This window comes from Furipterus horrens, unplaced genomic scaffold, assembly GCF_987537825.1.
Source record: "Furipterus horrens unplaced genomic scaffold, mFurHor1.1.pri manual_scaffold_4, whole genome shotgun sequence".
In the NCBI taxonomy this organism is placed as follows: Eukaryota; Metazoa; Chordata; class Mammalia; order Chiroptera; family Furipteridae; genus Furipterus; species Furipterus horrens.
The window spans coordinates 52146437-52160453 of NW_028327174.1; the positions used below are offsets into that span (position 1 = coordinate 52146437).

General features: G+C 55.2%; 1 protein-coding gene across 4 annotated transcripts; it reads left to right on the top strand.

Annotated features, from left to right (window-relative positions):
* Nucleotides 1-137: 137 nt before the first annotated feature.
* ACVRL1 (activin A receptor like type 1) lies at nucleotides 138-13545 on the top strand. Of its 4 annotated transcripts, none has more exons than XM_090273199.1 (10): nucleotides 138-547; nucleotides 4974-5077; nucleotides 5605-5856; nucleotides 6043-6251; nucleotides 6492-6591; nucleotides 6904-7050; nucleotides 7365-7640; nucleotides 8313-8510; nucleotides 11095-11225; nucleotides 12434-13545. In XM_090273199.1, exons 2-10 carry the CDS (start codon nucleotides 5014-5016, stop codon nucleotides 12566-12568), a joined length of 1512 nt encoding a protein of 503 aa, XP_090129325.1. In that variant the 5' UTR covers nucleotides 138-547; nucleotides 4974-5013; the 3' UTR covers nucleotides 12569-13545. The 4 variants fall into 4 exon arrangements, with proteins under 4 accessions (XP_090129325.1, XP_090129324.1, XP_090129322.1 ...); XM_090273198.1 differs by having other exon boundaries at nucleotides 139-547; nucleotides 6040-6251; XM_090273196.1 differs by having other exon boundaries at nucleotides 491-547; nucleotides 5010-5077; nucleotides 6040-6251.
* The last annotated feature ends 472 nt before the right edge of the window (nucleotides 13546-14017 follow it).

Consider the following 14017-nt stretch of genomic DNA (forward strand, 5'->3'; position numbering starts at 1 on the left):
ACTCCCACCCCTACGCCTACCCCTGGCTCCAGCTTTGGCCCCTATGGCTCTGGACCGGACCCCACGGGACCCCTGCCGCCCGAGTCCAAGGCCCGCCCCCTCGGGGCGGCGGATGTGGGAGGCTCGGGGCGGGCGCACGGGCTGCGATCCCGGAGCTGGGGGCGGCTGAGGGGACGGCTGTCCCCGGGGTCTGGGAGCTGCGCAGGGGAGGGTCCGGGTCCTGGCAGCCCCAGCGAGGGGCGAGCCGGCGGCCCGTCGGCGAGCTGGGCAATAGGAAACGGTTTATTAGGAGGGAGTGGTGGAGCCGGGGCCAAGCAGGAAGACGCTGGAATAAGAAACATTTTTGCTCCAGCCCCTTTCCCAGTCCCGGGAGGCCGCCGCATCAGCAGCGCCGAGCGAGCCCCTCCCCGGCCCCAGCCCCTCGCCAGCCCCGGCCCCAGCCCCATCCCGGCCGCGCCCGGGCCCCGGCCTGCCATCCAGCGTTCGTGGTGCGACCGCGGCCGTCGCCACACGCCTGTGCCCCGCTGCCCGCCGGGCAGGCCCAGAGGTGAGAAGAGGTCCGCGGGCGGGGTCGGGTGGGGGGCGGCCTGACTCCACCCCGAGTGGGCCCTTCCTTAGGGCAGATCCCTGAGAGACCCCCAGAGAGGCAGCCACAGGGTCAGCCACAGCTCTTCAGGAGCTCGAGCTGTCTCTTCGCCCTCCCGCGCGTCTGCCCCTTACCCCACGTGAGGGTGGGAGGGGGCTGGACTGTACCCGGAATCAAAAAACTGCCCCTGGGCCACTTCTCTGTTCTCCTCTCCTAATCCATGTAAAAGGGCAGGATTTCTGCCCTGCTGCGCTCACAGAGAAGGGGTCGCATGTCCCTCCAGGCGGCTGGCTTGACCTGGGAGTGAGGGTCCTCCTCAAACGTTTTGAGCCTCCCCTTGAAGTCCAGTTTTCCCAGACCAGCCCTTGCAGCTCTTGCTTAAGGAATCTGACCCTGTAACTCCAGCTCGCGAGCTTCACCTCTCACCTGCATGGTCAGAGCATCTGAGTGCCATGGCCAGAGGGGTCCCAATCTCCCTGCAGGAGGGAACCCCAGGTTTCCAGTCCCCCTTGGAGGCCAGTGTTGTTAATCCCACCCCCTCTTTTTTCCTCCAAAATCAGGGCCATAGCGGACAGTAGCTTTCACCCCCTCTCTATTTATGGGCAGCTTCTGAATGAATCAGGTCTATCCTCTCTAATCCCTGACTGCCCCGTTTGTCCTAGTACCTGTCCTTCCATCTCACTGTGTGGTTAAAGGTAGCTCCCATTTATTGAGTACTTACTATACAGACATATATTTTTTCTCATGTAATCCTTGCCACAACTTAGCAGAAAGGGGGTTATTATATTTGTCCTACAAAAGAAACCGATTCAGACTTGAATCACTTGTCCAAAGCTCCATGGATGGTGTAAATGACAGTTGGGTTTTTGCTAACATTTGTTAAGTGCCTACTATGTACCACTTAGTACTATGCTAAGTAGATACTACATTATACCTATGAAATGACTACTATTATTATTCTCATTTTACACAGGGAAGCCTAAAGCTCAGAAAGTTTCAGTAACTTGGTCCAAATCTCAGAGCTCTAAGTGGCAGAGGCAGGATTTGAACCCAAGTCTTCGAGAGCCAGAGCCCACACACATGCTGCCCTCTGTGCCGCCTCTGTGTTCTGTCTGAGACCCTAACATGCAGCTGGGGTGCTACATCCCAGTGATGCTATAAAGCTAATGAAGTGATGCAGATAAAGTTCTTCGTGTCTGGGAAGGGGCAGCCTGGGAGGAGCAGCTCAGCCTGGCTCTCTGCTGTTTGGGTCAGACCTGCAGGTGGGCCGAGTGAGGCGCTTCCAGCCCCCTGACAGTCACTACTGTGCTGAGCTATTGCTGCTGGTGGGAGCAGGTTTTATCGACCCCTTAGGTGTGATGGGGAGGAAAGATGGACAGCTACCTTCCAAGCACAGCCCTACTCTGGTTCTCCCACCTGTGACTAGCCTACAGCTAACAGATGATTTCTGCCTCCCTTTCTAAATAAACCCCAAACCGGGCACCTCTTGATGACAGCAGCAGTGGGCAACCAATCTGTTAATGTTGGCATGACCCACTCACTCTTTCCTCCTTTGTGGGGCTCACCCAATGCCAAACAATTGGAAGAATAAAGTGACCAAGGAACAAGTTATGATCAGTAATTTAAGTTGATTAAGATACATGTGGTGATTATGGGGAAGAAACGTAACATCCCCGAACCTTAGTTTCCCCATTGGGTTGTTATGAGGATTAAATGAGATGAACCATTAAAGTTCAGTGCTTAGCACCTAAGTCATACTCAGAGAAGGTTGGCTCTTATTACTAAAGAGTTTACACTGGTAAGTTAATGTTTAATATTAGTTTAGCATTTGTGATTTCTGGCCTGCAACAGTGATGCTTCTGTCAGCTAGAGGTCTTTCACAAAGTTTTGCTTGAAAATGAAAGGATGCCATCGGTCCCCAGGAATCCATTTCTACCAGAGCCAGGTTGCCGGTTGAATCACACAGGGTCAGCTCTGAGTTTGGACTGGTCAGGACTCAGCACCCTTCTGTGCTTAACCTTACACTGGGCACAGTTAGGAATTGCACGGTGACAATTTTACCCCACCACATCCCCAGGATTAAACCAGAGGTGGGTGCTGCAAATGCCACCAGGCTCTCCTTGTTCTGTTCCTGGGCTGGGAGGCTTGAGGGGGATGTCAAGAGCAAAGGCCTCACCCCACCCTCCCTCCATAGTGTCTCCAAGCCCCTAACTTTTGTGTTTAGCCTTGTGAGTCCCATCTCCTCCAGTACAGAGGGAGGTCCCTGGATGGGAGTGACAGTCCGCCCACTGTACCCCACTCCTACTCACCCAGCCGGCCCTGAGAAATGGCAGCATGGGGACCAGTCTTAATGTTGTGTGGGACATGATGGTACCCACTGGTTAGAATGACCTGTGGAACTTTTAAAAATTGCATGTTTCTTGCTGGTCCCAGATTCTGACCAAATCAGAATCTGGAGTGGGGGTGAGACCAAAGAATGTGCATTTCTAACCGAGCCTTCAGGCCATTTTGATGCATGACAGAGCAGGTGAGAGGGCGCACTGGGGCAAGCTCAGAGAAGTGGAGCATGGGTAGAGGATCATAGGAGGATGCCAGATCCACCCGCATTGTTTTCCACCTTTTCCTTCCTGCCCCATGCCCTTTCCTTAGCTGCTTTCTGGGCAAGCAAAGGCTGCTGCCAAGGATGGCTTTCTGCCTATACCCCTGTGGACAAATTCAGCTTGTCTGGGACTCCCTCTCCAGCCTCCAGTCCCACCACAGAGTGCTTGCTGGAGTCCTCACTGCCTGCCAGGAGGGACAAGAGGCAGGAGGTCAGGCAAAGGCTGGGGACACAGCTGCAGCAGCCCATTTCCTCCCCCAGCTCTGGGCCTCTGGGGCAGAGGAAGCCCAGGCAGGAAGGCCAGAGCTGCCACCAGCCAGGGAGGCATACGAAGCTCCCCGCACCCTCCCAGCCATCCTGCCCTGAGAGCCTGAGCATCTTGGATCTTCACTTGGCACCATTCTTAGTCTATGGGTCTTCTGTAGCCTGTGTAGCCATCTGCCCAGCCCCACCAGCCCCACCATGTGATGCCAGAAGACACTCCCCCTCCCTCATGTTAGTTGGCCCTATTTGGACATCCAGTCCCCAGGCAAATGCCTGCGTATTTGACTGCCTTTCAGAAAGTCCTTCTTACTCTCTGTCCTCAGTCCTTCTTGCTGCAGCCCCAGCCCTTATCTTCTTGTTCTAAACCTTTGAGAAATGAAGTAGGGGATAGCTTCTGAAGCACTAGTTGGTTTGGAACCAGGTTTGGGGACTGGTTCTCCTTAACACTCCATCCAACTTCTGGAAAAGTTTAACCTTAACCAGCCATGGAAGATCAAACATTCAGTGTCTAAGTGTGTTTCACTTCCCTTCTCACATCGTTGCCCTGACTCCCACCCTTTCCCAGGACAGCAAGGAAAGAGAAGGGGGCCAGGGAATTGTGCAGAAAGGGCTGCTTATACTTGGGTGAGCTTGCAAAGAGGTTCCTGTCACCTAGCCTAAGCCAGCCCTGCGAAAGCTTTGTGTGGTTGCTACAGCCCTGGTGGCTCAGACATGGGCTGCCACTGTGGGCTGGGAGATAGCATGGAAAGAACACTGGACTGGGAGTCTAGACACCTGGGTTGTACTCTTGGTACCGCCACTGAATCCTGTGTGGACTTGGACAAGTCTCCTGCCCTGTCTGAGCCTTAATCCTATATTCTCCAAAATAAGGAGCAGGGCTTTGAGATTCACAAGGTGTCCCCCTAGGATTCTGTCATGGGGGTATTCCAACCCCAGGTGACTCCTCCCGACCCTGTGCCTGCCCGAGCGTGCCCTGAGAATGTGACCAGAACTCCATGCCGTGCGTGACTGCCTGTTCTATCCAGACCCCAATCTAAACAATCTTGATTCCTGTTCCCAGCTTGGCGGGACCCTGAATGGCAGGAAGTGAAGACAGGAGCCTGTTTATGTTTGAGGCAGCCAGGGCTGGGGGGGCACTGGGGAAGGGGTGGGCAGGGGGGAGGTTGGAAGGGGGTGAGCAGTAGGCAGAGGTCAGAAGGGGGTGCTGCTGAAGAGGTGGTCCTTCTACCCCAGCCCCGTGCCCTCTGTGCCCTCCAGCTGGAGCTCAGCAGCAGGGTCGCAGGGCTGGGAGTCCCCCAAGCTCTCAGTCACTTAAACATGGCTCCCCACCCTTTACCCCTAACAGGATGGTTTCCATGGGGAAGTGAACCAGGACTTCCCCTGCAGGCGCCACCCCAAAGCCAGATGCACGGAGTAGGGAGGAGGCCTCCCTGTCCCCTCCTAAAAACACTCCCAGTGATTTCCTCCGGGTGGGAGGGACCCACGGTCAGTGGCTGAAAACACTGAGGGGATCACATTTCACAGATCTTACTGCACCACCTCTCCTGATCCTCTCTCCAGGATCATGACCTTGGACCCCCCCAGGAGAAGCCTTCTGATGCTACTGTTGGCCTTGGGCCTGACCCAGGGTGAGTATGGTAGGAAACAGGCCTGAATGGAGAAGGGGCTCTCTGGCTCAGCTCTTGCTGGGGCTGAGTTTGAGGGGTTGAGAAAAAGGGACTTCAGAGCTTGGCTGGAGGGCAGAAGACAGGCTCAATTAGACCAGCTACTCCAGTGCTCTTTTGCTGTTCTGGCTGGTGTTCTGCCAGACTCTAGGATGGGTACCTCTATCTGGGGAAGGGGGATGCATAGAGTGGGGATGTTGGCAGGGAGGGCCTGGAAGAGCCCTCAGGATTAGAGGTTGGGGGCCAGGGCTGGGCCTGGAACTTGGAGGGGAAGTCCTAGGATCAGGAAAGGGACAGAGGCCTGGTTCTCATAGTCTCAGCTACCCCTGGTAGGGGCCAGGCTCTGGAGGGAAGGATAATCTGGGGGTGAAACTAAGAGACCAAGGTCTCAAGGGGTTTGTCTGAAAGATTAGAAGGGAGAGGGCAATGGGTATTGGGCCCCGCCTGGGGAGTTGGGCCCAGAGTGACTGAGCTTCCATTGTGTCTTTCAGGCGACCCTGTAAAGTCCTCTCGGGGCCCACTGGTGACCTGCACATGCGAGAACCCATATTGCAAGGGGCCTACCTGCCAGGGAGCCTGGTGCACCGTAGTGCTGGTGCGGGAGGAGGGAAGGTACCTCCGGGAACATCGAGGCTGTGGGAACGTGGACCAAGAACTCTGCCGGGGACACCCCACTGAGTTTGTCAACCACTACTGCTGCTACAGCTCCCTCTGCAACCACAACGTGTCCCTGGAGCTGAAGGGTACGTCCTGCTGCCTCAGCAACCCCTCCCATCTTCTTAGACTCTGCCTTCTCACCCTGCCTTCCTCTCATGCTCTGGCCAGCAGGGTCGGGGGGGCAGGACCCTGGGATCTAACGGCAGAGTGCCAAAGTGTGTGGGGGTGTCTGGCCTTAAGGAAGCTGGGTCTCAATGTCCCCCCTCTAGCAGCCACCCCAACCCCGGAGCAGCCGCAAGTAGATGGCCAGCTGCCTCTGATCCTGGGCCCTGTGCTAGCCTTGCTGGCCCTGGTGGTCCTGGGTGCCCTGGGCCTTTGGCATGTCCGGCGGAGGCAGAAGAAACAGCTGGGCCTGCACAGCGAGCTGGGCGAATCCAGGCTCATTCTGAAGGCATCCGAGCAGGGGGACAGCATGTTGGGGGTATGATCATGGAGACCTTGGGACACAGGGTGGGGGAAGGGATAGACAGAAGCCACAGATTCAGAGGGAATGCAGAGTGACAGGTAGCCCAGAAAGGCTTAGTCACAGACACTCCAGTGGGTGGGGGACTGGGTGAGGGAGGGAGGAGCATGCAGAGAAAGACCCAGTGGCAGGGGCCAGTCTGAGAAAGGAGGAGGCTGGGTGAGGGACAGCCTCTCAGTGGCTCCTTGGTACCTCCAGGACCTCCTGAACAGTGACTGCACAACAGGCAGTGGCTCAGGACTCCCCTTCCTGGTGCAGAGGACAGTGGCACGGCAGGTGGCCCTGGTGGAGTGTGTGGGTGAGCAGTGTGTGAGCCACAGGGATGGGGACCATGGGCTTGGAGGGGTAAGACAGCTCTCGGCCTCTGGAGTCACAGGCAGGACCAGCCTGGCTCAGAATGGGAATTCTCTTGGGCAGGGAGTGGGTTGTTGGTGGGTCAGGGCCAGTCAGGAACAAGAGGCTGGTGAGGGACGCCTGCCTGCTGGATTGGGTCTGGATTAAGGTAAACATGAGCATCAGGGGTTCAGCAGGCGAATCACTGCAGCATCAAGATGGCAGCTCTTCTGGGGGCTGCTGTGACCTCCTCCCTCCCCTCTGACCACTGGATCAGGGAAGGGCCGTTATGGCGAGGTGTGGCGAGGCCTGTGGCATGGCGAGAGTGTGGCAATCAAGATATTCTCCTCGAGGGATGAACAGTCCTGGTTCCGGGAGACTGAGATCTACAACACAGTGTTGCTCAGACATGACAACATCCTAGGCAAGCGGGCGGGGAGGAGGGAGGTAGGGGGTGGCGGCGCTATGCCAGACCGGGGGTTTTCATCCTCTTGCACTTAGGGCTGGAGTCCCCAGCCTCTGGACACTGACCAAACCCTGAAGGACTCCTGGCCCGCCCTCAGCCCCAACCTCTGACTCTGGCTTCCTCTCTGACCTAAGCCAGAGCAGCCTCCACCCCAGCCCCAGGTTTGCCCTGACCCAGTCATCCTGTGCCTTCCGTCCCAGCCCTGACCCTGACCAGTCCAGCCTCCTTCATCCCTAGACCCTTGGCTGAGCCACCTGACCCTCTGCCCACAGGCTTTATTGCCTCAGACATGACTTCCCGCAACTCAAGCACGCAGCTGTGGCTTATCACGCACTTCCACGAGCATGGCTCCCTCTACGACTTCCTGCAGAGGCACACGTTGGAGCCCCAGCTGGCCCTAAGGCTAGCTGTGTCCGCGGCCTGCGGCCTGGCGCACCTGCACGTGGAGATCTTTGGCACTCAGGGCAAGCCAGCCATCGCCCACCGCGACCTCAAGAGCCGCAACGTGCTGGTCAAGAGCAACCTGCAGTGCTGCATCGCAGACCTGGGTGAGGCGGTTGGGGTAGGGGCGGGCCTTTCGTAGGGAGTGGGGTGGGGTAAGGTGGGCCCTTCCAGGAGGCGGGGCAGGGAAGGGGCGGCCTCTCCGCAAGGCGACGGGGTTTCGGGTTCGCAGTTCGCACTCGCTCTCCCTCTCCACTTGATTCTGCCTTTGCCTCTGTCCGTGCCTGCCACGTGGCGATACTGACTGGAGCTTTAAAACTTGAGATGTTTGCTATCTCATTTCACCCCCACAAGAGCCCCACAAGTTGCCTAACACTCTTTTTAAGCTTAAATGCCTCCCCACCCCACCCCACCCCCCACCGCCGCCGCTCCAGGAGCTGAAGAACGGGGCTGGGAGCTAGGAACCCGGGTTCTCATCCTGGCTTCACTGACTACATTGCCATTCCTCATGGGGCCTAAGGGTTCTGCTCTGTGAAATGGGAGTGATAATGCCTGCTTTGCTCACTCACATCTTGCTGGGCTCCTGGGCACCTAGCGCCCTACACAGGTGAAGCACAACGGGGTCAGTTGTTCTCCCAGCCCACTTCAGGGCAGGTCTCCATTTGCCTGCCTCTCAGTACCTCACCTCCCACCTCACCTTGCTCCCTGGACCCCAGCCTGGGGCCACCCTGTCTGTGGGCTCCGGTGAGCGGCAGAAGTGACAGCCCTGATACCCACAGGCCTGGCTGTGATGCACTCACAGGGTAGCGATTATCTGGACATTGGCAACAACCCACGAGTGGGCACCAAGCGGTACATGGCCCCCGAGGTGCTGGATGAGCAGATCCGCACCGATTGCTTCGAGTCCTACAAGTGGACGGACATCTGGGCCTTTGGCCTGGTGCTGTGGGAGATCACCCGGCGGACCATTGTCAATGGTGAGGACCCACCCTGCCCAGGGTGAGGAAAGGGGAATGGAGCAAGTGGCTAGACAGCAGGAGAGGGGGGCTTCCTACTGTGGCTGGTGCCTGTGCCCCAAGGGGCTTGTGGCCAGACTGCCTGTGTTCCATTCATTGCTATTCACCAGCTGGTTCAGCTGAGCAACCTTTTAAGGTTCATGTGAGTCTGCGAGTCTTGTGATTCTGGCTGTGAAATCTTGGGTAAGTGATAATAACATAAATATTAATAGCAGCTAACATTTATTGAGCTTAAATATGTGCCAGATACCATGTGATATGCATGTATTGTCTTATTTAATCGTCCTGTGTTGGCAGAAAGCTGGTATCACTTAGTAGTTAAGAGCATGGGTTGGGGATCAGACTGCCTCCGTTCAAGTCGATTTTGCCACTGACCATGGGCAGGTGACTTAACGTCTCTGTGCCGTGGTTTCCTCATTTGTAAAATGAGAATAAAAATTGTTTCTAATTGTTGAGATAATCCAAATAAAGTATTTAGGACAGTATCTGGGGCTGTTCTGGAGCTCAGTAAATATTAGTGGCAATTACTCTTGTCATAATGAATCCCTGACACAGTATCATCCCCATTTTACAGATGAGGGGACTGAGACACAGAATTACAGCTGGCTAGATACAGCACCAAGGTCTGAAACTAGGCATTCCTACTCCAGGGCCAGTGCTGTTTATCACACTGTGCTGCTTAAACCTCTCTGGCCCTTGGTTTCCTTGCCCACAAAAATGTGGGATACAACAGTACCTGAACTGCCTACTTAGTACTTCCTCATTATTGCTGTGGGTGCCACAGGGGACTCAGATTTGGAGTGGCAGGAAGCAGGCATAGGGACCTCATTCCTGCTGGCCCCATATAGTAGGCAGCCCTGTGGCAAGTGCCTTCTGAGCCCTGCGGTGGGTGGATGGATAGGTGGGAGGCTTATCAGTCCTTATGGAGGCTGCCCATGGGGTGGGGCTGCCAGGAGTCCTGGAGACAAGCCTCAGGATATGACATGAGCTCTGTTCCTTGGGGAGAGGGACATCCTCATTTCCTGAACATCCATGAGAAGCCAGCTGCATGCCAAGCTTCATTTGCCCTCAGCAGTCATTGACAGGTGGAGGCCAAGGTGTAACCAATCCCTCTGGGAGACTCAAGGGGCTCAGGTTCCTACCCTTCAACCATGAACTCTCAGTCAGCTCTAGAGGCTGGAGTCAGGGAAGGGGGTACCTTGAAGGAGCAAAGGACCCTTGGACCAGGCAGCGGGCAGGAAAGGAAGGCTGGACCAGCCGGGACTGAGGGGGAGGCTGACTTCAGACTCCTGGGGCGGAGGGAAGCTCTTTCAGCCCCACACAGATTCGCGGCGCATTATAAACACTGTAATCTGGTGTCAGCCCCGGCACTGATTAAAGGCCCATTAGACACGCTCAGGCCTCTGTGCAGCACTGATTAGGGCACGAGCGGCACAGGGACCGGCTTGGAAGCCCGCCATGGGGAGAACAGCTGGTGAAGGCTCTCCCAGGGTTGTGGGTGTGTAGCTGTGTGGCCCTGGTCCCCAGCCTCAGCCTGGGAAGCAGGGTGGGGCACAGGGCACTTTTTCCAGGCCTGGCCTCTGCTGCCGGAGCTATCTGCAGCTCCACAGGCATTATTTTCAGAAATCTCCTGCTAAGGATTGCGCACTTGGTATAAGGAGGGGAGCAGTGCTGCTGGCTGAGGGGTCAGCGGAGGCCTGTGCCATCCCTAAAAGGGGGGTGGATATTCTTTACACTTGAGTAAAAATCGGTTTCCTTTAAGTGAGGCATTGTCTCCTCCTTCTCCTGATTCTACATCCTCACCCAGGAGTCAACCAGCTATTCTCCTTGAAGTGTAGCTTGGAGGTCAAGAGCATGGCCTTTGATTATATTTTGGGGGCTTAAATCCTAGCTGTCACTTATTACCTGTGCTTTTAGATAAGCTTCTTAACCTTGCTGGCCTTAATTTCATTGCTGGTAGAATAGAGCTCATAATATTGCACATTCATAGCATTATTGTGAGGATTTAATGCAGTGCAGTTAGGACAGTGCCTGGCACACAGCAAGTGCTAGGTAAACGCTGATATTATTGGGCATCTGTGATAGTTGGGACCTGGGAGCAGTACCTGGACCCTGGATGGGAAGCAGCTGTGGAAAGGCTGGAACAAGATCTGGCCTAGGAATCTAACGAGATGAGTTTAAGTCTTGATTCTGTCATTACCAGCTGTGTAACCTTGGCCTCAACTTCTCTGAGCATTCATTTCTTCATCTGTAAAATGCAGGTAATTATAGTACCCACCCCATAAGGTTATTGTAAAGGCAGGATAATGCATATAAAGCATGTATAGCATAATGCCTGATACATGGTAAGTGCAAAATAAATGGTAGTAGTAATTATTAATATGTAATAATGTGTTTATAATATTTTAGTGTCCCTCTCAAGGGTAGCATGATCAGGCAGCTGGTTCTAGGCCCCTGAGACAGAGAGTGGGCAAGGCTCTCCTCTAGGTAGTACTGGGCCTTCTTGGGGTCCCAAGTGACTATCCCTTCCACCCTCCATTCCCAGGCATTGTGGAGGACTATAGGCCACCCTTCTATGACATGGTGCCCAATGATCCCAGCTTTGAGGACATGAAGAAGGTGGTGTGTGTTGACCAGCAGACCCCCACCATCCCCAACAGGCTGGCTGCAGACCCGGTGAGGCCTCCACAGGGGCTGGGATGGTATGGGGTGGTGGCTCACAGCTGGGGTTTCTGGGCCCGAAACTTGTGCCTGAGGCCTCTGCTTTACCTGGATAGACTCTGGGGGATAGATTCCATGGTACCGCCCACATCACTGGCCTATGGACCCCCAGGGACCCTCTTGTTATTCTGGGATTTTCAGAACCCTTCACCTTGCCAGAAAAATCAGAGGTTCTCTACTGCATATCTTGCTATGAAATTTTTGTTGTTTGTTTTTATCTTTCCTCAAAACACTCCCTGTACTTTTACAAGACACATACTCATGTGAATATGAACACACATAGGCATGCACAAGCTTCTACTTAAACATCCACTCACAGACACATATATATATACAAACATGTATATGTCAGACTGCTGACCCTGGGAAGATAAAAGAGCATGTCTCCTTCACAACTCTTATATATCCGTTACCTATGACAGTACCTGGCACATAATAGGTGTGCAATGGATGTTTATGAAAAGAATGAATAAATGTATACCTATATACACATATGTATATATAGACACATGTACATTTTTATACAACATACATATCCACAAAAAGCCACACATGCATTCATATACACACGCACATAAAATCCCTCTCAGGAGCCAACTGGAGGTAGGGCTGGCTCACTGTGGGGCCACTGAGCTTCCTGGGGTGGGTTCTTCGCTGGATACATGCATTCCGGGGGTAATGCCCACCACCCACTCACTGGGCCGAGCCAGGGGTGGCGGAGGGCTGGGAGACACTGCCCTCTGCACTGGGGTGGTTGCTGATGGGGATGCAGGAGCCTCAAGGCTTGTATAGCTTCCCTTTCCTGGATCACGGTGGAGGGTGGGGGAGGGACGCTGCTCACTGAGGGGGGTCTGAGCTCCTGAAGATCTGAATCATGTCTCTCTTTCTGCCCTGCCTGCCTTTCTCCATTCCCCTCCTCACTTCACTCTCTTCCTCTTCCTTTTTTTATTTTACTCTTTTCATCCTTACCTGGATCACTCCATCCCCCCCTTACCGCTTCTGTCTTTCCTCCCCCTCCTCCTTTTCAACACCCTCTCCCTCTTCTCACCCTTTCTGTCCTGCCTGTGTCTTTCTATGACTGGGCCACTCCCCTCACCTCCTCCTTTCCATCTTCTCTGTCCCACATCCTGCTCCTCTCCTTGGTCTTTCTCTCCCTCCCCCAGGTCCTCTCAGGCCTGGCTCAGATGATTCGGGAGTGCTGGTACCCCAACCCCTGTGCCCGCCTCACTGCGCTGAGAATCAAGAAGACACTACAGAAACTCAGCAACAGTCTTGAGAAGCCCAAAGTGATTCACTAGCCACAGGCCTGGCCCCTGACTCCTCTTGGCCTGCAATGTGTGTGTGTGTGTGTGTGGGGGGGGTGATGGTGGATGGTGGCCTGTCTGAGTGGAGGTGGTGTATGTGTGCTGGAGAGGAGAGTGCCCCTCTAGGGGCAGCTGTGCCTGCCTAGCTCAGCCCCCAGCCTATCCAGCCCAAAATACAGCTGGGCTGAAACCCGATCTCCCCACTGTCTGGCCTGCTCAGAGCAGCAGGCTCCCTCACGCCTGGCTCTGTCCCCACCACCGTGCCCTGGGCACATCCCTTACCCCCCCAGGATACAAAGGAGGCCCCAGAGCCAGGATGGCCAAGCCAGGGAATCCCAGTCTCTTGGGCAGAGAGCCTGGGCCTGCACTTTACCCCCTGCCCTCAGTCAACCCCACTGCCCTACCAAAGATGCCGCGGTGGCACAGGGCCCTGTCCGGCCTTCAGTAGACACCCTGCCCTGCCAGGCCTTAGCCTCTGGCCTGAGCCCCAGATACCCAGGGCCCATGAGATTCTCTCCGTGGGTTTGTATCTCCATTCCTTGATGCCTTGGGTCTCTGTCTCCTGGACAAGACCCCTGCTAGAGGACTGCCAGCTGCCTGAGAGAGCTGGGGCCTAATCCTGGGCCCCTCCTCTACCCCCATCCTAGCTGACTTACTGGGGCCTTAAAACTGAGGAGTCCTGCTGTGGGTGTGGCAAGGCCAAAAGCCATTGGAGAAGTGGCGGGTCAGATGGTTAAGGCCCAGCACTTTCAGAATAACTGAGGAGGCCAAGCGTGGCTGGGAAAGGGCTTAGCTGGGAGCCAGAGACCCAGGTTCTGGTCCTGGATGCTTGCTGAGTGACAAGAATGAGGCCTTCGCTGTCACAGGACCTGTTTCTTCATCTACATATTGAAAGAGTTGCTCTTGATGTCTCCTGAGGTTTTTTCAGCTCTGATGTTCTTTGAACTGTCAGCCTGTTCCGAACTCAGTTCATCAGGCCCCAGCCCCTGGCAATGTGCCCCAAGATGGAGATTTGAAAATAGCTTTGTCTGAGGCCAGAAGTATCTGAGACGCCTGCTAGTCTAATTCTACAGGCTCCAGTCCTTGCCAGTGGCCATCTCTGGGCTCAGACGGTCCCTGGCCTTTCAGCAGGCAAACCAGCCCTTGCCACTCTGTGGCTATGCCGTCTCTGCCCAAGGCTGACAGGGCCCGAGGCTGGCCTGCTGCAGGGCCTCCAGAGCTCAGAAGAAATTTGGCTCCAGCCAGTAATCCTCTAGCACCCAGGGTCCTGCTCCCCACTGCCCCCTGGCCCAGACTCACCGCCTTGGTCAGGCCCCAGAGAGTGTGTGCCTAGAAAGAGCCTGGAGGCTGCAGAGAAACACAGAAAGTTCGGCATTTGGAAGTCAAGGCTGTGTGTCCATTTACTAAGGAGGCTATCCTGAACCCTGGGCAGGTGGATGGCTG

Excerpts from the sequence above, each read along its gene's own strand:
- ACVRL1 (XM_090273198.1), top strand. The coding sequence starts at position 5,014 with ATGACCTTGGACCCCCCCAGGAGAAGCCTTCTGATGCTACTGTTGGCC. Across the intron at positions 6,252-6,491 it reads AGGGGGACAGCATGTTGGGG|GACCTCCTGAACAGTGACTG; the intron begins GTATGATCATGG and ends TGGTACCTCCAG. Across the intron at positions 7,051-7,364 it reads CAGACATGACAACATCCTAG|GCTTTATTGCCTCAGACATG; the intron begins GCAAGCGGGCGG and ends CTCTGCCCACAG.